Source organism: Sesamum indicum, linkage group LG2 (assembly GCF_000512975.1).
Source record: "Sesamum indicum cultivar Zhongzhi No. 13 linkage group LG2, S_indicum_v1.0, whole genome shotgun sequence".
NCBI classification, from domain to species: domain Eukaryota; kingdom Viridiplantae; phylum Streptophyta; class Magnoliopsida; order Lamiales; family Pedaliaceae; genus Sesamum; species Sesamum indicum.
Genome location: NC_026146.1, coordinates 14,642,869 through 14,657,021, shown reverse-complemented (window position 1 = coordinate 14,657,021; position 14,153 = coordinate 14,642,869). Strand labels below are relative to the sequence as shown.

The following is a 14,153-nucleotide window of genomic DNA, read 5'->3' as shown; positions in this document are numbered from 1 at the left end:
AGAGCAATTTGATTTATCTGAAACTTGAATCATGCACATTCCTAACTGATTTCAACTGTTAAAATGCCATTTCTAGGATTCTCAGTGATGGCATATACTAGCAGCTACTCTATCAATCATTTATATAAAATTATCCCTTCTATTTGGCAAAATATTGAGTCCAATCATTTATATAATCTTCAAGCACTCGATATGAGTTTGGATTTCATCAATAAATGCCGTTAATGTTTTGAACACCGTAATTGCTGTTCCTATTTCTTTTAGTTGCCTGATAATAGCAGAAGTCTGAAGGGTTATTGGACATGCAAAAAACATAACGTTACATGTTTAGATATTTGCATAACATCCTCTCATGGACACAGTTAAAGACTACACCTCACATGAATTATTATACACCAAGGAACATGATTCCAAGATCTAGTGTAAGACTAACTCCCCCAAAAACCAACGCCCGATTTAGAGAAGCACAGACACAAGTCAGCGAGATATACGTCATATAATTTTGTGGACAATTTCTTGTGAGCAGGGCCGGAGCTGGGATAGGATAAATTCTTCTACAATTTATACACTTTTTTCTTTATCTCTCAAGTAGAAGATTAAGGTACTTAAGTAGTAAACAAAGGATAGCCTGCATATTTGCTACCTCACTCTCATCATGAGAAAATCATCTCACTTTCATGCATGATTTCACTGAGAAATTTATCTAACAGACTTCTTAAATCTCCCACTAAGAGATTCGATATAACTGATTTTTTCTTTCTTGAAGGACGATACGCCAAGTGTGGTGGGTTCAGCTGTCAAGAAGGCTGAGGATGTGGTGAGCACCATGCTAGCCAAGGGCTTTGTGTTGGGAAAGGATGCCCTCAATAAAGCAAAGTCGTTTGACGAGAAGCACCAGTTGACTTCAAATGCCACGGCTACTGTTGCTTCCATTGATCGTAGAATAGGCTTCACCGAGAAGCTAAGCATGGGGACAGCTGTCGTAAATGAGAAAGTGAAAGAGATGGATGAGCGGTTCCAAGTGTCTGAAATGACAAAATCCGCCCTTGCAGCTGCTGAGCAGAGGGCCAGCAGCGCAGGATCTGCCATCATGAACACCCGTATCGTGTCTGCCGGAGCTTCATGGTTTTCGAGTGCATTACGTGTGGTCTCAAATGCAGCAGAGGGTGTAAGCACGATGACAAGAGAGAAAGTTGAGAAGGCGGAGGAAAGGAGGGAGAGCCTCGACAAGGAGAGGGCAGCTATAGCTTACAACCCCGCAAATGATCATGTTGATGAATCTCCAGGGATTCCCATCACGGCAGGTGACATGACGAGTAAGCTTGTCTGATTTTGTGTAATGTGATGTATCAATAGCTTTGAATGTGGATGAATTCGAAGTTATGAAGGTTCCACTGTGGATAAAAATTTGTCATACCAAGGCCGTGGACTGATTTCTCTCAGTATGTGATTTGTAGTCATCATCATGAAACGTTCAAAGATTCTCGACTGTGGTCTCGGTTTATTTTTGTAAAAGACGATATCCTGTACCTCCAAGTTTGAAACCTCCTCCTTCTTCATTTTACATTTCTAACATAGTTGTATCATTTAGGCAGGTGAATGCTCAAACATGCTTGCCTACAAAAAGACATATCTTCAGGATAAGTATCCATATAATTTCTTTAACCATTAAATTCTCAATCTGAACACAGGAAATGACAAAACTCGCTTGTTATCGGATTTGTATTTCTTGTCATTCATTTTGGTCCAGGGGACGGGTGTTGATGGTTGTGACTCGCTCTCAGTATAATCATGACCCAGCTTGGCAACTGGGGTCATGACTAAACATTTTAAGCATTTTGTTAAAAATCTAATTAAGAATACTACTCATGGGGAACAAGAATCTCAGGTTTATTACAATGCTAAAGAACCGTGGAAAGGTTGGTACGACGAAAGAGACCGAACTTTGCTGTGTAGTTATTTCCGATAAATAAGCAGGAATTTTTACTCTCACGAAAGATAACCAAAGCCAATTTGCTTATTGAGACAAACTTCAGAGAATGCGCTGCCAAACATTTGAAGATTGTTTCTCTAGTGCTAATATAGTAACATGAAAACTGGTAAAGAATTGTATTCTTTGATATCGAGTAGTCACAAACTTAAGATGGGTGGGATTAAGATCAACAGTTTATCAGAGGCCGCTTACTGGAAGAATGTGTAGTGTTGCTTACAGATTCTATTCTAATGTACAACCTTGCTTTCAGATTCTTCTATCAACTGTTTATGACAACTGTAAGACAGGCAGTGAACTTCAAAATTTATCTACATGAATATTGGAAAACTTGAAACGTATAGCTGTCAGAGGTACTTCACCAACCATTCGAGGCTCTGTCAAAGAAGAATATACAATTCTCAAGATTGTTAGCTTATTTCCGGTTGAATAACTGCAACAAAGTAAAGCTACAGAAAAATTGACATGAGTTGGATTTAGCAACTGACATGACCACAATATTTCACTTCGATTCTGCATGCCTAACCAAAAGTGGAATTTGAAGCAAGAAATCCAGAATATCAGAACGCTATATCTTGTATATACTATAATTTATACCTTGATGCATTCAGGTAAATCTTTATCCTTCTGTCTGGCATGAATCTGCAGCAAAAGTTGTGATATTCATCAATAACAACTTTAGCATATACTGGTAATTCTTCTTCATCCCAAATCATCATAACAATATAAACTCAAATGCATTGTTTGGACTGTCATGGCAGAGTCAAAGTTAGTATAGTTGAATTCATCACCTAAATATTCAAGTGGTAAAGTATGATCACTGGAGGTTTAGGATGATTGTACGACTACGAACAATGCCCCTGACCCTACATGTTATGAGGAGAGATGAAGAGTTCAGAGACAGCAAATGCCTACCGTAGCAACCAGGTGGCAGGATGCATCTTGACTTGTTGCAACCGAAGCAACGATGACAAGTCCTGCTGCAACAGTTGATGGGCAATAGCAAAGCTGCTGATGGCCCATCAGTGTGAGTACTGCTAGGTATTTGGCTGTCTTTTCCACATTCTCATTAGCTCTTGCAGCTTTTAGGTAGAACCTGTCCAGATTCACAATTGCCATTGCCGATGAAAACTCAATAGCTTCCTAGATTAGATTGATACGAGGACAGTACATGATAATTGTGCAATTACACCACGTAAGAATGAGATAAATAAAATAAGTACCATAAGAAGTTGTACAAGGTGGGCAGGAAGCACTGGAAGTTAAGGACTTCCTGAATCAGCCACTCCATAGCTACCACTTCACACCGGCCATATAAAGTGCTTCCGACAGAGAATGTCTTTTTCTGTATACTGATATAAATTTTTAAGTTTATTAACAGTCCTCATGAAATTTTGCAATCAATTAACAATTACTGGTAACAATGGGGAATCTAATCTTAGCCAGCAGCATTTTCTAGAGTTCGTCCCTTTCTTCTTGCATATATTTAGATCTATGTTTTAGGGGCAGATAATGGGTGAGCAGAATTCTTTCAACCCAAGTTAGATTTGAAGTTCATGCATACCCAGCATATTAGTGCATAATACATCGTCACATCTAGAACATAGATCTCACAGCCTCCTATAGAATATGGTCTTCTTGATGGGAGTAACTTTTCGAGTTACATTAAGTTTTTGTTGTGAGTTAGTGATTTTTATGTATTCAGCTGGTTGACAAACACAAAAAGGAATCTCTTTGACAATATAAGTTACAAAGTAGTAGTTTAAGGAACCTGGAGCACGTCAGGCAAAGGAAATTAGAAAATGGAAAGTTCAGCATATAATCAAAACCAATATGAGACCATAAAGTAGCACTTATTTAGACTTTCTACAAACATTTTCCATGCTCTTTCTATGATCACATTTTCTACCATGTGCTCCTTATTCATGGAAATTGGGTATATACAAACACTTTCATGTCCTCGGTCCTAAAAGTGATTTGCTCATCACAATTTTTCATCATATTGATAGTCATTTTCTGGTCCATGTTATTGCTGGGGTAACAATTCTCATCTTCAACTAATTTGAAGAAATCTCTATGAATTCTAAAATGAAATGATTTTCCAAGAGTTTACGCCATCCTAAGTCAGTGAGTCAGATTCAAGATAAATTATTTTAATCATTCGTCTAGCATGCAAAACTGAAGAATAAAATCATTACCAGTTGTAGGGTTGGTTTTCTTCAATCCTAGTGGCTAGAGTGAGGCACGCGATGCCAGCAATCTGAAGATTTCTCATGTTTTTGAAGTATCCCTTACTCAGAAATCTGTCAAGAAGATTAACTCCTAAAAACAGGGTTTCCTTCTGAAGCTCCTTGTTGCGAGCTTGCTGCATGACCACATCTCAGGATTCAAATAAATAGATAAGTCTATGAATACGTATGAAGTGTTTCATTTTCCAGTTTCTCATTTATTATCTTTTTCCAAAACCAATTTGAGTTTTATGATTTGCAAGCGTCACTGCATCAGCGTTTGGGTCTGCGACGGTCAAAGCCTCACATCTACATGGGACAGACACATTACAAACTGCAACTTCATCTTGTACTTTAGAAGCCTCATATTGTCTGAAGGTTGCAATAGTAATTTAGAAGTTGAACATGTTGAAAAAGTTTCAAGAACCAGTTTGTCTCATATTTCTTGTCCCAATTACACTAACACTCACCTTTTTCACACTTTACAAATTATATTTTCATGTCCATCAGAATATATTTTAATACTTAGAAACTATTAATTAATAAAGAATATGAAAATATAGAAACGGTAAAATGAAACGGAAGAGCAGATAGTAATACCTCAACTATCCAGTGGACCATATGTAACCGTTGCTGAATGACAAGTTCGCCATACTCAGTAGTTTTACTGTATTCCTGCACATAGTCATGCACATACTCTTGTCTCCTCTCTCTTTTCTTCATCATCCTGTAGCTCTCTTCCTCTTCTTCATCTTCTAGCCCCAACTACTTAATTCACAAATCCCATCCAAAATCCACAAAAGTTCATCATCATATGAGTACCAGCATTTTCAGACTAATCAAATGAATGAGTACCACGAAAGTGCTACCAAGTTTTATCTGCTTGTGTCAACCTCTCGAATTTATCAAATTTCCACATCAGTAGTTTGATTGAAATGTTCTTAAATATACAATTAATCAATAAGACCACAATCAAAATTCTCCATCGGATTAGCTCTCTTGTCCTAATTATAATTCATAAATATATGTACAATGAAGATTAAAAAAGTCACAAAGTGAAATGCTTTTTATGTTGAGGGAAGAATTACTGTGACGAGAAAATACAACTAATACTCGTAACAATAAAGAAAAGTACAGAGACAAGAATATAATGGCTGTTCTGTTATAACAAATTTAAGAGATATCTAAAATTTTGTTTGAAACTCAAATGCTATTTCAAGAGAATTACCACACTCACAGTTACAGTTAGCTGTATATTAACACAATTTATATGAAAACAAACTTGAAACTCACATTTATTTCATGAGAATTGTGATCATCACAGGCTTTTAAGTCAAAGGTCGATCTGCAGAACTGCTGTTTAAACTGCCTGAACAATTCAAAAGTAGGCGAAGAACTCTCATCTCCGATCGACTTCTCGGAAAATTGACTTCCAGAAGCATAACTCCAGAAAGACGGCGAATACTCTGAACTTTCTAATTCCGAATCCGAAACTACCTGGAAAATCTGTGACGACGAGGAGTTGTGCTCCTCTTCTTCTGCACCATCATTTATAACTCCACCGTTGGAGAACTGCTCCGAGCAAGACAAATCAACGTCCAATGCGAGCTTTGGAAGTCGCAGCTCTTCAGACATGGCTCTGTTTTCACTTATGTTGATTGACCGCTGAATGGAATGAATTGATACGGCTTTGTTTTCAGGTAAAATACACTTTCCAGCTTCTGAATTTGTAATTCCTTCAACAAAAATGTTGTCAAGTCCAGAAATGTTAGATAGAACCTCCTTTTGAGTGATTTGGACGGAATGATCATTTTCCTTGACTTTCCCAGCGTCGCTCTGGCGAAATGAGAACCGCGAAGTGCTAGTAACTTCGGACTTGGCAACTTCTCCTCCTTTAACTTTTAATCTCTCCACATTTCCACTCTTCCAACTCAAATCTCTGTGTGGTCCTGAGCACGATTCCACGCATGAAGTATCCGATAACTCCAGCGCCTCATCACAATTTCTGTTCTCCTTCTTAAAATTCTTCCTGTAATACGCTCTAGTGACAACTCTCCGGAACTCATTCCTTAAGTCCGGCGGATTCTGGTTGCTGACCGAAGCAATGCTGGAGTCACATGAAATTTCACTTGCTGCTGTAACATGTGAATCGGTTCCAGAAACGAGAACAATAGGAGAGATGTGAATCCGGCGGCGACGAGAGAACCGCGAACGGAGCTGCTTTCTGGTGAAGCAGAGTGGTTGTTCTTCGAGTAACGACGCTTCGACTTCCGCAATAGCTTTAGCCTTGAGCTTGCGCTTCATTGATGAACAAGTAAAAAATCGCGCCTCCAAGTGCAGTGTGATATCGAGTTTCAAAGCTGTAGAGATTTTCGCGTGTATGTGTGCGAACTGTGTGAGACGGTTGAGAAACGTTGAGGTGGGGAGAGGTATTTATACGAAACGATTTTGGTGGGGACCACAACCGCGAACTCTGTCTTTCTGCATTCACGTGTTCTGGTAAATATTTTTATTAATATACTTTTTATTTATTTATTTATTTAATTTTAATTATTAGTGTGGCTGTAGCGGAGATATTTGTGTCTGCACTACACCTTTTAAATACATTGTATTCGTACTTTATACGCTGGGTGGATTTGATCAATTTAATTAATTTTTTTTTTGCCTAATTCAATATTTATGATTTATAAAAATTTTAAATTCAATTTGACAATCATTAAATTTGCACTTTATGGTTTAATTAATTGGGAATTTTTGCGATTTATAATATGTTATATTTTTATTGCTTGTAGAGTCGTATGACTTATAATTTTAAGTATTTTAAATTTCATTTGCTTCAAATACATAAAATATATAGTATCGAACTGAACATTATTCATAAATAATAGTAATAAAAAAGCTCAAAAAACAGTTTTAAATTAATGTAAGAAGACTGAACTCAGCAAGAGCAAAATTAAGAAATTTTTATTTTAAATTAATAATGAAATGAGATTTTTAATTCTTTATTAAAGATATAATGTAAAAGGTTGAACTAACAAGTAATATGGATTAAATATATAACATATCCTTCTATTTTAAAGTATATTTTAGATATATTTAGTTTTTTTATTCAGTTGGTATTTTATAAAAAAATGAATATTATCAATCTTAAGTTGGAAACTGTTTAGAGATGTCTCAAGTCAAGGATTTTGAGTGACTTTATTAAAATCAAGTTCCTGTTACAGGAAAGGCAACCTGATAGCGTATAGCTCATATACCATATATGCAACTTCCTAAATGTACAAATAATAATGAAGAAGTAATAAATAGTTCGTTATTTTTACTATTTTACATAATTCTTCTATTTTTATTCTTGAGCTAAAAACTTTAATATATTGATTTTACAAACAAATTTTGGCATATTTTTAATTCCTACATTTATATTTTTGTGGTTTTTATTATTTTAATATAAATTTATATATTAATTTTATGATGAGCTGATTACGATTCACCGGACTGTTGAAGGCTCAGCCAATTTTTTTATTCAATCAACGGTCCGAATTTTAGAACATTGACTCATAAAAGTAAGTTATTTTTAATTAAAATAAATGCACAAGGAAAAGAGTTATTCTACACTTCCCCGTTTGTATAGATTTTGAAATTTGTCTTAGCCCAAGTTTTAGGTCGCTCACTCAGCGACACACAATCGGCCCATTCACCATGAAGCATTTACTAGCTAGCGAGCCCAATAAGCACCAACGTTCCTAGGGTTTTTACTCTTGACTCTTTATAAATACAAAAGCCGTTTCCATTCGACGCTCAAGCTTCCTCTCCAGAGTGCAAGGTTTCTCCAAGTTTGTTCGATTTTTACTCGTAGTAGATTTTGATATGATTTTATGAATTTATACGCGAATTATTTTCTTTTTATAGTTTTGATGAGATTTGTCTTCATTCATCCGTTGCTTTTGTATTCTCGATCTTCCTCTGATGATGAGTTTTAATCAAGACCTTTTATCTCCTGAGTATAATTTCGTGCTGAATCTATATGGAGACCTGAACTGAAGAGAATCCTTCTGCTTTTTTATTTTTTTCAATTTTGAAGCTTTTTTTTATCTTTTTCTTTGGGGGGAATTAGTCATGAAACTTTCCGAATTATTATTTTATTTTTCATTGATGAGCCTCTGAGGATGAATGTAAAATAAAAACTTTCGTTCTTCTGAGAATTCCGTGCGGAAGAATTTTGGAGACCTGAACTGAAGAGGCTTTTGATCGGTCAATACTATTTTCTAAAATCCATTTGTTTGTTTATATTTAGCTAAGTGTGAATCGGTTCCTAAAATTGCATTTCTATGCTAATGTTACAGATTACGAGTCTTTTGTGATTCTTAATTTTTTTTGTTTCTTCAAAAAATAATTTCTTTATTCTGAAGTGATTAATGCTGAAATTATTATGGAACAGGCATTTTGTGTTTTAAGTATCAATACTATCATATGTATTTGGTTCTATACACATTTCCATTTTTTGATTCTCAAGCTGAATAGATCGTTCCTTTATCCCAGCTTTAAGCATGTCACTAAGGCAGGGGATTTTTGTGTTCCTCGGTGATGATGACTTTCAAGATGACGAGTCTGATCGAAATCCATTCTTTAAAACATTGATGACAAATCGAGGCATTTGTCTGAGAGGAACACTATTGAGTCAAGCTGTTTAGATTTCTTTGCATTCTTCATTCAACTTTTGAAATTGTGCCTGAACTTGGTTTTGAAGCAATTTTAATTAGTACCTACCAATTTCAGGGTTTTTCTGTGTGCAGTTTTTGTTTGGTGTGAACGGTTTTAGGTTTCATTCTGTGATGGGCTCTGAGGATGAGGAATTATACTTTCGCCTTTTCTGAGTTTTCAGAATGCGGAAAATTTTTGGAGACCTGAGCTGAAGAGTTCCATTTTTAATTCTTTCCACTATGCATTTTGTGAAATATAACTCGGAATTTTTACTTTAAACAGTAGAAATAATTATTTTGGGACTGTTAATTTAACGTATATTGAATATAACTATCGTCTGAATTGTCGAAGCTGAACTGTTGAAGCTGCTCCAATAGGATACATATTGATGAGAAAACTGTCAAAAGCACTGCTTAACTATTTTATGTAGTTTCATATGTGTACTATAAAATTGAAGTATGTATTGTTTGATAAAAACCAAATAGTTAATACAATAAACCAAATATGAAAATAAATATTATTAAGTAACCAAGCCACTTTTAATCAAATACGCCCCAACTAGACTGCATATTATGCTATAATTACAAAATTAGTCAAAATGTCATTACTAATCTTCGATTCTATAGATAAATTGAGAAGTGTATTGATTTATAAAAAGTAAGTAAAATAATAACATAAAAGTTTTAGAATTTTAAAATTTGAAAAAAATGTAATTAAATTAAAAGAATAAAACAGAGTTGCATATTATTTATATTAAAAAAAAAAAGAAAAAATTTGCTCCAACTGGATTGACCCACTAACCTGGACCAAGACCAGGCGGTCTCAAGCATTGGGCTCGGTCTCGATCTCAACCAGGCATGGGTTGTATCCGTCGGTTTTGTTAGTGTTGGTCTTGAGCACTGGTCCGAGGACGCGGCCGATCTCAGCGAAGCATGGGCTGGGTTTATTGGGCAAATTCGGTCTTGGTCCGAGCCTGCGCAGCCTGATTCACTATATGGTATCTATTAAAAAGATTATAAAAAAACAGTACCAAATCGGTCCACAGAAATGTGGATGATCATCAAAAAAAGAGGGTTGAGATGATCATTAAAAGTCAAATATTCCCACGCCAGTACGTAACAATTAAGCCTCAAATTGGAAAGTGGGTAGGCACTTGAAGGAAAATGGACCACCTTTTCCTCTACTTGCTTTCTATCTCCATCAATTTTTCCCTTTTTTTTTTTCTCAAATAATTTTAGAAAAAACACTTACCGCCTATGCTTCAAAATATTATTGGATTTCAAAAAAAATTGATTGTCAATGATAGGATGAAATTCACTTCAAGCTATTTAAAATAAAATACAACCACCAGTTTGAGTCTTAAATTTAGTTAATTAATGCACTTTATTTATTTATTTTGTTATAAGTCAGTAATAAATTAATTAGAGATAATAATTAATTGTTTTTTTGCTAATGAATTTATTTATTAGGTAAAAGTAAACTTTTGGGTAATAGATGTAAATTTTAAAATGACAGAAAGTTTATGTGTAATTATCTAAATTTTGGAGGAGGTCAATGTAATTATTCCTAAATGAATCTTTGTTACGAGCTTATAAGCTTTTTTTTAAAAAAAAATTACGAAACATTTTGTAGCATCTCTGTTTTATTTTATTAATATTTATATTTGTTTGATTACAATATGATAATTTTTTTATGATTGGCAAATTATGAAAGTACATGGTGCTTTTTACCCCTCGTTAGGGAAATATTCCATCCGCTTTAATTAAATTTCGTTAAGTTAAACAGTTAAGGACCATAGTGATATTTATTTAAAAGATGAGAGAGTATTATGGTACATTTAAGAGGTGAGGGGCTAAAATGAAAACTAAAGTGCGGGGACTAATGAAGAGATTTGGCCTAATTTAAGAAAATGTGGATATAATATCTCTATATTTTATTTAAGTGCTCTTCTCATAATTTGTCTTTTACATTAATCCTGTTTGTAAATTTTCATTAATGAAGATACCCAATTTCTCACTAATGTTTGTATATTTATATTTCCTTCCATTCAATTATGAAGATTATTTGCTGTAAATCCCTTCAATCCTGACTTTTCCTATGAAATTTCTGAAAATTAAATAAATAAAAGGTAAATTACAACAGGTTGACTTAATATTTATTATAGTTATAAATATTTTTTTATTATTTAAAATATTCAAATATTTTTTTATTGATTGAAAATTACAAGTATTTTATTTTATTGGAATTAACCGTTGTTTAATAAATACTCTTTTATGATATATTTGTTTATTAGATGACTGCTAATTTTAATGAGCAGTTATAATTTTTTAGATTTTGAATAAATGAATAAATGTGTGTGGAGACTGAGAACGGGATATTAGTTAGTGTAGGCAAATTCCAAGTAGGTAAAAAGGAAAGATTTCAGTTCAGATTCATTCACAGGATTAAAAACACACACACTCTCTCTCTCTCTCTCTCCCCTTTCTCTTGCTCTATATAACAAGAAGCCAAGGCCAAGTGCATCAGCACTCTGCTCCCTCCTCCACAACAACCGCTTCTTCCTCAACCCTATTCATCCCGAAAGAGAAAGCTTTTAGAATTGTTCATCGTGTTCAGGAATCAAGAACAAAGGCGCTGATTGATCAAATGGCGCGAGAATTGGACAAGTCCCTCTTGAATCACCACAAAGAGAAGCACTTCACCGCTGGTGAAATTGTGCGCGACGTAATTATCGGTGTTTCTGATGGCCTCACTGTCCCATTTGCCCTGGCGGCCGGACTCTCCGGCGCCAACGCTTCCTCCACCGTCATTCTCACCGCCGGTGTTGCTGAGGTCGCTGCCGGCGCCATCTCCATGGGCCTTGGAGGGTAATCTTCTTCTTCTATCTGTATAATATACACGTACGTTGTGTTCATATACATATACATGTAGTTTTTTACGTTTGTTAATCAGGAATTTCATACTAGTCTTAACGGTATGTTTATCCGTGAAAATTGCAGTTATTTGGCTGCAAAAAGTGAGGCGGATCATTATATGAGAGAGCTCAAAAGAGAACAGGAGGAGATCATCGCTGTCCCTGATACAGGTTTGGATGCTCCTATATATATATATATATATATACATGTACAGATTTACACACATACACATACCAACACTATGTGTGTTACTGTGTGCGCTTCCTGGTTTTCATTTGAACATTGTGGATACTTCTAGTACTCATATGACATTGTCATTTTCTTTTTACTTGCATATCCCTATACATGACATTTTCGTTCATCATACATCTTCAATTACGATAGAAGACTTAGATGGTTGATGAAAATATAGTTGGTTTGAGGTTGTTTATTTGGTTTTCTTACTGAAAACAGCTTAATTCCTTCATGTTTTATATGTACTGGCATTCAAGAAATTTCTAGTGATAATCCTATTTATGATTTTTGTGCAAATTTTGGATCTCTAAGGTTTAATGAGCAATGTTCTTTTGTCTATAACTGCTTGCAGAAGCTGCTGAGGTTGCAGAAATACTGTCAGAATATGGGATCCAGCCTCATGAATACACACCAGTAGTGAATGCTCTGAGGAAGAATCCAAAAGCATGGCTTGATTTTATGATGAAGTAAGCTCCTAACTTAATTACATTGATCTCTGCTACCAGCATCTTTCTTTTCTTTAGCTTTCTTGGCAACAGTTTATTTTCAATTTAACAATCATGTCTGCTTAGGTTGGCAGACAGCAACATGCATGTTATACCAAGTAACTAGTCCCTTATCTCAAATGTTGATTATGTCATCATCGACAACTCGTGTGGTTTCTCATCTTCAGCCTAGTATATTGTGTTTAGTGACAAGAATCCAACCTGGTAACAAATATGGACTACATAACCTCATTCGACCTGTATCTACATGGACATTAAGTAAGGAAAATTCTAAGTCCATGGAGATGCATTGCACCTAAAGTAGAAAAAGAGTTATCAATCACATTGCAAATTTCTGCTGTAATATTGTATATGTTAAATGATTTCATAAATTAATCCTCTTAGTAACAGAATCCGAGGGGGAGAGATTCAAACAAGCAAAAGGAAAAGCTAGTGTGATCACAGGTATTCAGGTGTCCTTTTCTCTGAGAGAACTGTATATGGACAATGATAGGAACTGGAAATCGTTATTAAAGCGAGTCAGAAAAGTCTATGCGTTCAAGGTGCTAATCACGTGCTTCTGAAACCCAAAAAGCTGATAAATAAGCATCAATATTTGATTACTCTCTTCAACAATCACAAAAGTTAAAGTCTTGAGTTAATCTTCTTTGGACGTTTTCCCTGATCACTTGGTGAAGTTCTTCAGCTTTTTACTTGACAAAGACAGAGCAGATTGATAGTTACTCAAGAAAAAAGCCACACTGTATATAACATCTGAGCAGAATGATATTAAATAAATAATTGAATTTATTTATGGATATTGTATGATTCAGATATAAGAAAAAGGCACAATGCTTTCCATCCAAATGCAAAAAACTCACATTTTTTACGTTTTTCAAAGACATTGCCGTGTGATTGTCACGTGCTTGATTGACTAACAGTAATCAGCTCGAACCAAGTTTAAGCATTGACATGTATGAGTGCAGGTTTGAACTGGGATTGGAGAAGCCGGATCCAAAGAGAGCGCTTCAAAGTGCACTGACCATAGCCATTGCTTACATAGTAGGTGGGTTGGTGCCCCTTTTCCCTTATATTTTCATCCCAACCGCAAAAAAAGCCGTGGTTGCCTCTGTCGTGCTGACGCTTATGGCTCTGCTGATCTTTGGCTATGCCAAAGGCCACTTCACTGGAAACAAACCATTTAGGAGTGCTCTCCAAACAGCTTTCATCGGCGCTGTTGCATCTGCTGCTGCTTTTGGCATGGCCAAGGCTGTACAGGGATGAACGCTTCTACCTTAGCCGAGGATGGTTCGGTTTGATCAGGCTAATTTTCAGTGTAGAGATAGGGGGGGTCTCAATTTCTTTGATTACTGTTGATGTTTAGCCCTTTCTTGAGTTGTACGTGTGGATGTCTTTTCGTCTCTCTTGTTGTATTTCTAGTTAGTATTCAATGGTAGGCATCGACATTAATCGTAACCAGCTCTAATCATTCACATCTTTAAACCTATGAGATGGATTTGTCATTTGTCTTCTCAGTTTTAGCATCTTTGGCCCATTGTGAAATACAAAAAACTTAAAATCTGATACAGGAAACATCTTG

General features: G+C 35.4%; 3 protein-coding genes across 3 annotated transcripts in view; 2 read left to right on the top strand and 1 right to left on the bottom strand.

The window, feature by feature from the left end:
- Positions 1-1,669, top strand: part of LOC105156183 (binding partner of ACD11 1) — a 6,233-nt gene extending 4,564 nt beyond the window's left edge. The window contains exon 6 of the mRNA XM_011072252.2: positions 767-1,669. Within this exon, the coding sequence (XP_011070554.1) occupies positions 767-1,330 (564 nt within the window). The 3' untranslated portion in view covers positions 1,331-1,669. The remainder of the gene's footprint in view (positions 1-766) is intronic.
- Positions 2,138-6,608, bottom strand: LOC105156317 (cyclin-SDS-like). Its single transcript, XM_011072414.2, has 7 exons — positions 5,512-6,608; positions 4,819-4,983; positions 4,189-4,355; positions 3,214-3,342; positions 2,906-3,086; positions 2,588-2,632; positions 2,138-2,367 (listed from the first exon to the last, which is right to left on the bottom strand). The coding sequence occupies exons 1-7, from the start codon at positions 6,520-6,522 to the stop codon at positions 2,338-2,340; spliced, it is 1,728 nt and encodes a 575-aa protein (XP_011070716.1). The 5' UTR covers positions 6,523-6,608; the 3' UTR covers positions 2,138-2,337.
- LOC105156182 (vacuolar iron transporter 1) lies at positions 11,348-14,088 on the top strand. The gene is made up of 4 exons (XM_011072251.2): positions 11,348-11,786; positions 11,919-12,004; positions 12,421-12,535; positions 13,540-14,088. Exons 1-4 carry the CDS (start codon positions 11,566-11,568, stop codon positions 13,835-13,837), a joined length of 720 nt encoding a protein of 239 aa, XP_011070553.1. The 5' UTR covers positions 11,348-11,565; the 3' UTR covers positions 13,838-14,088.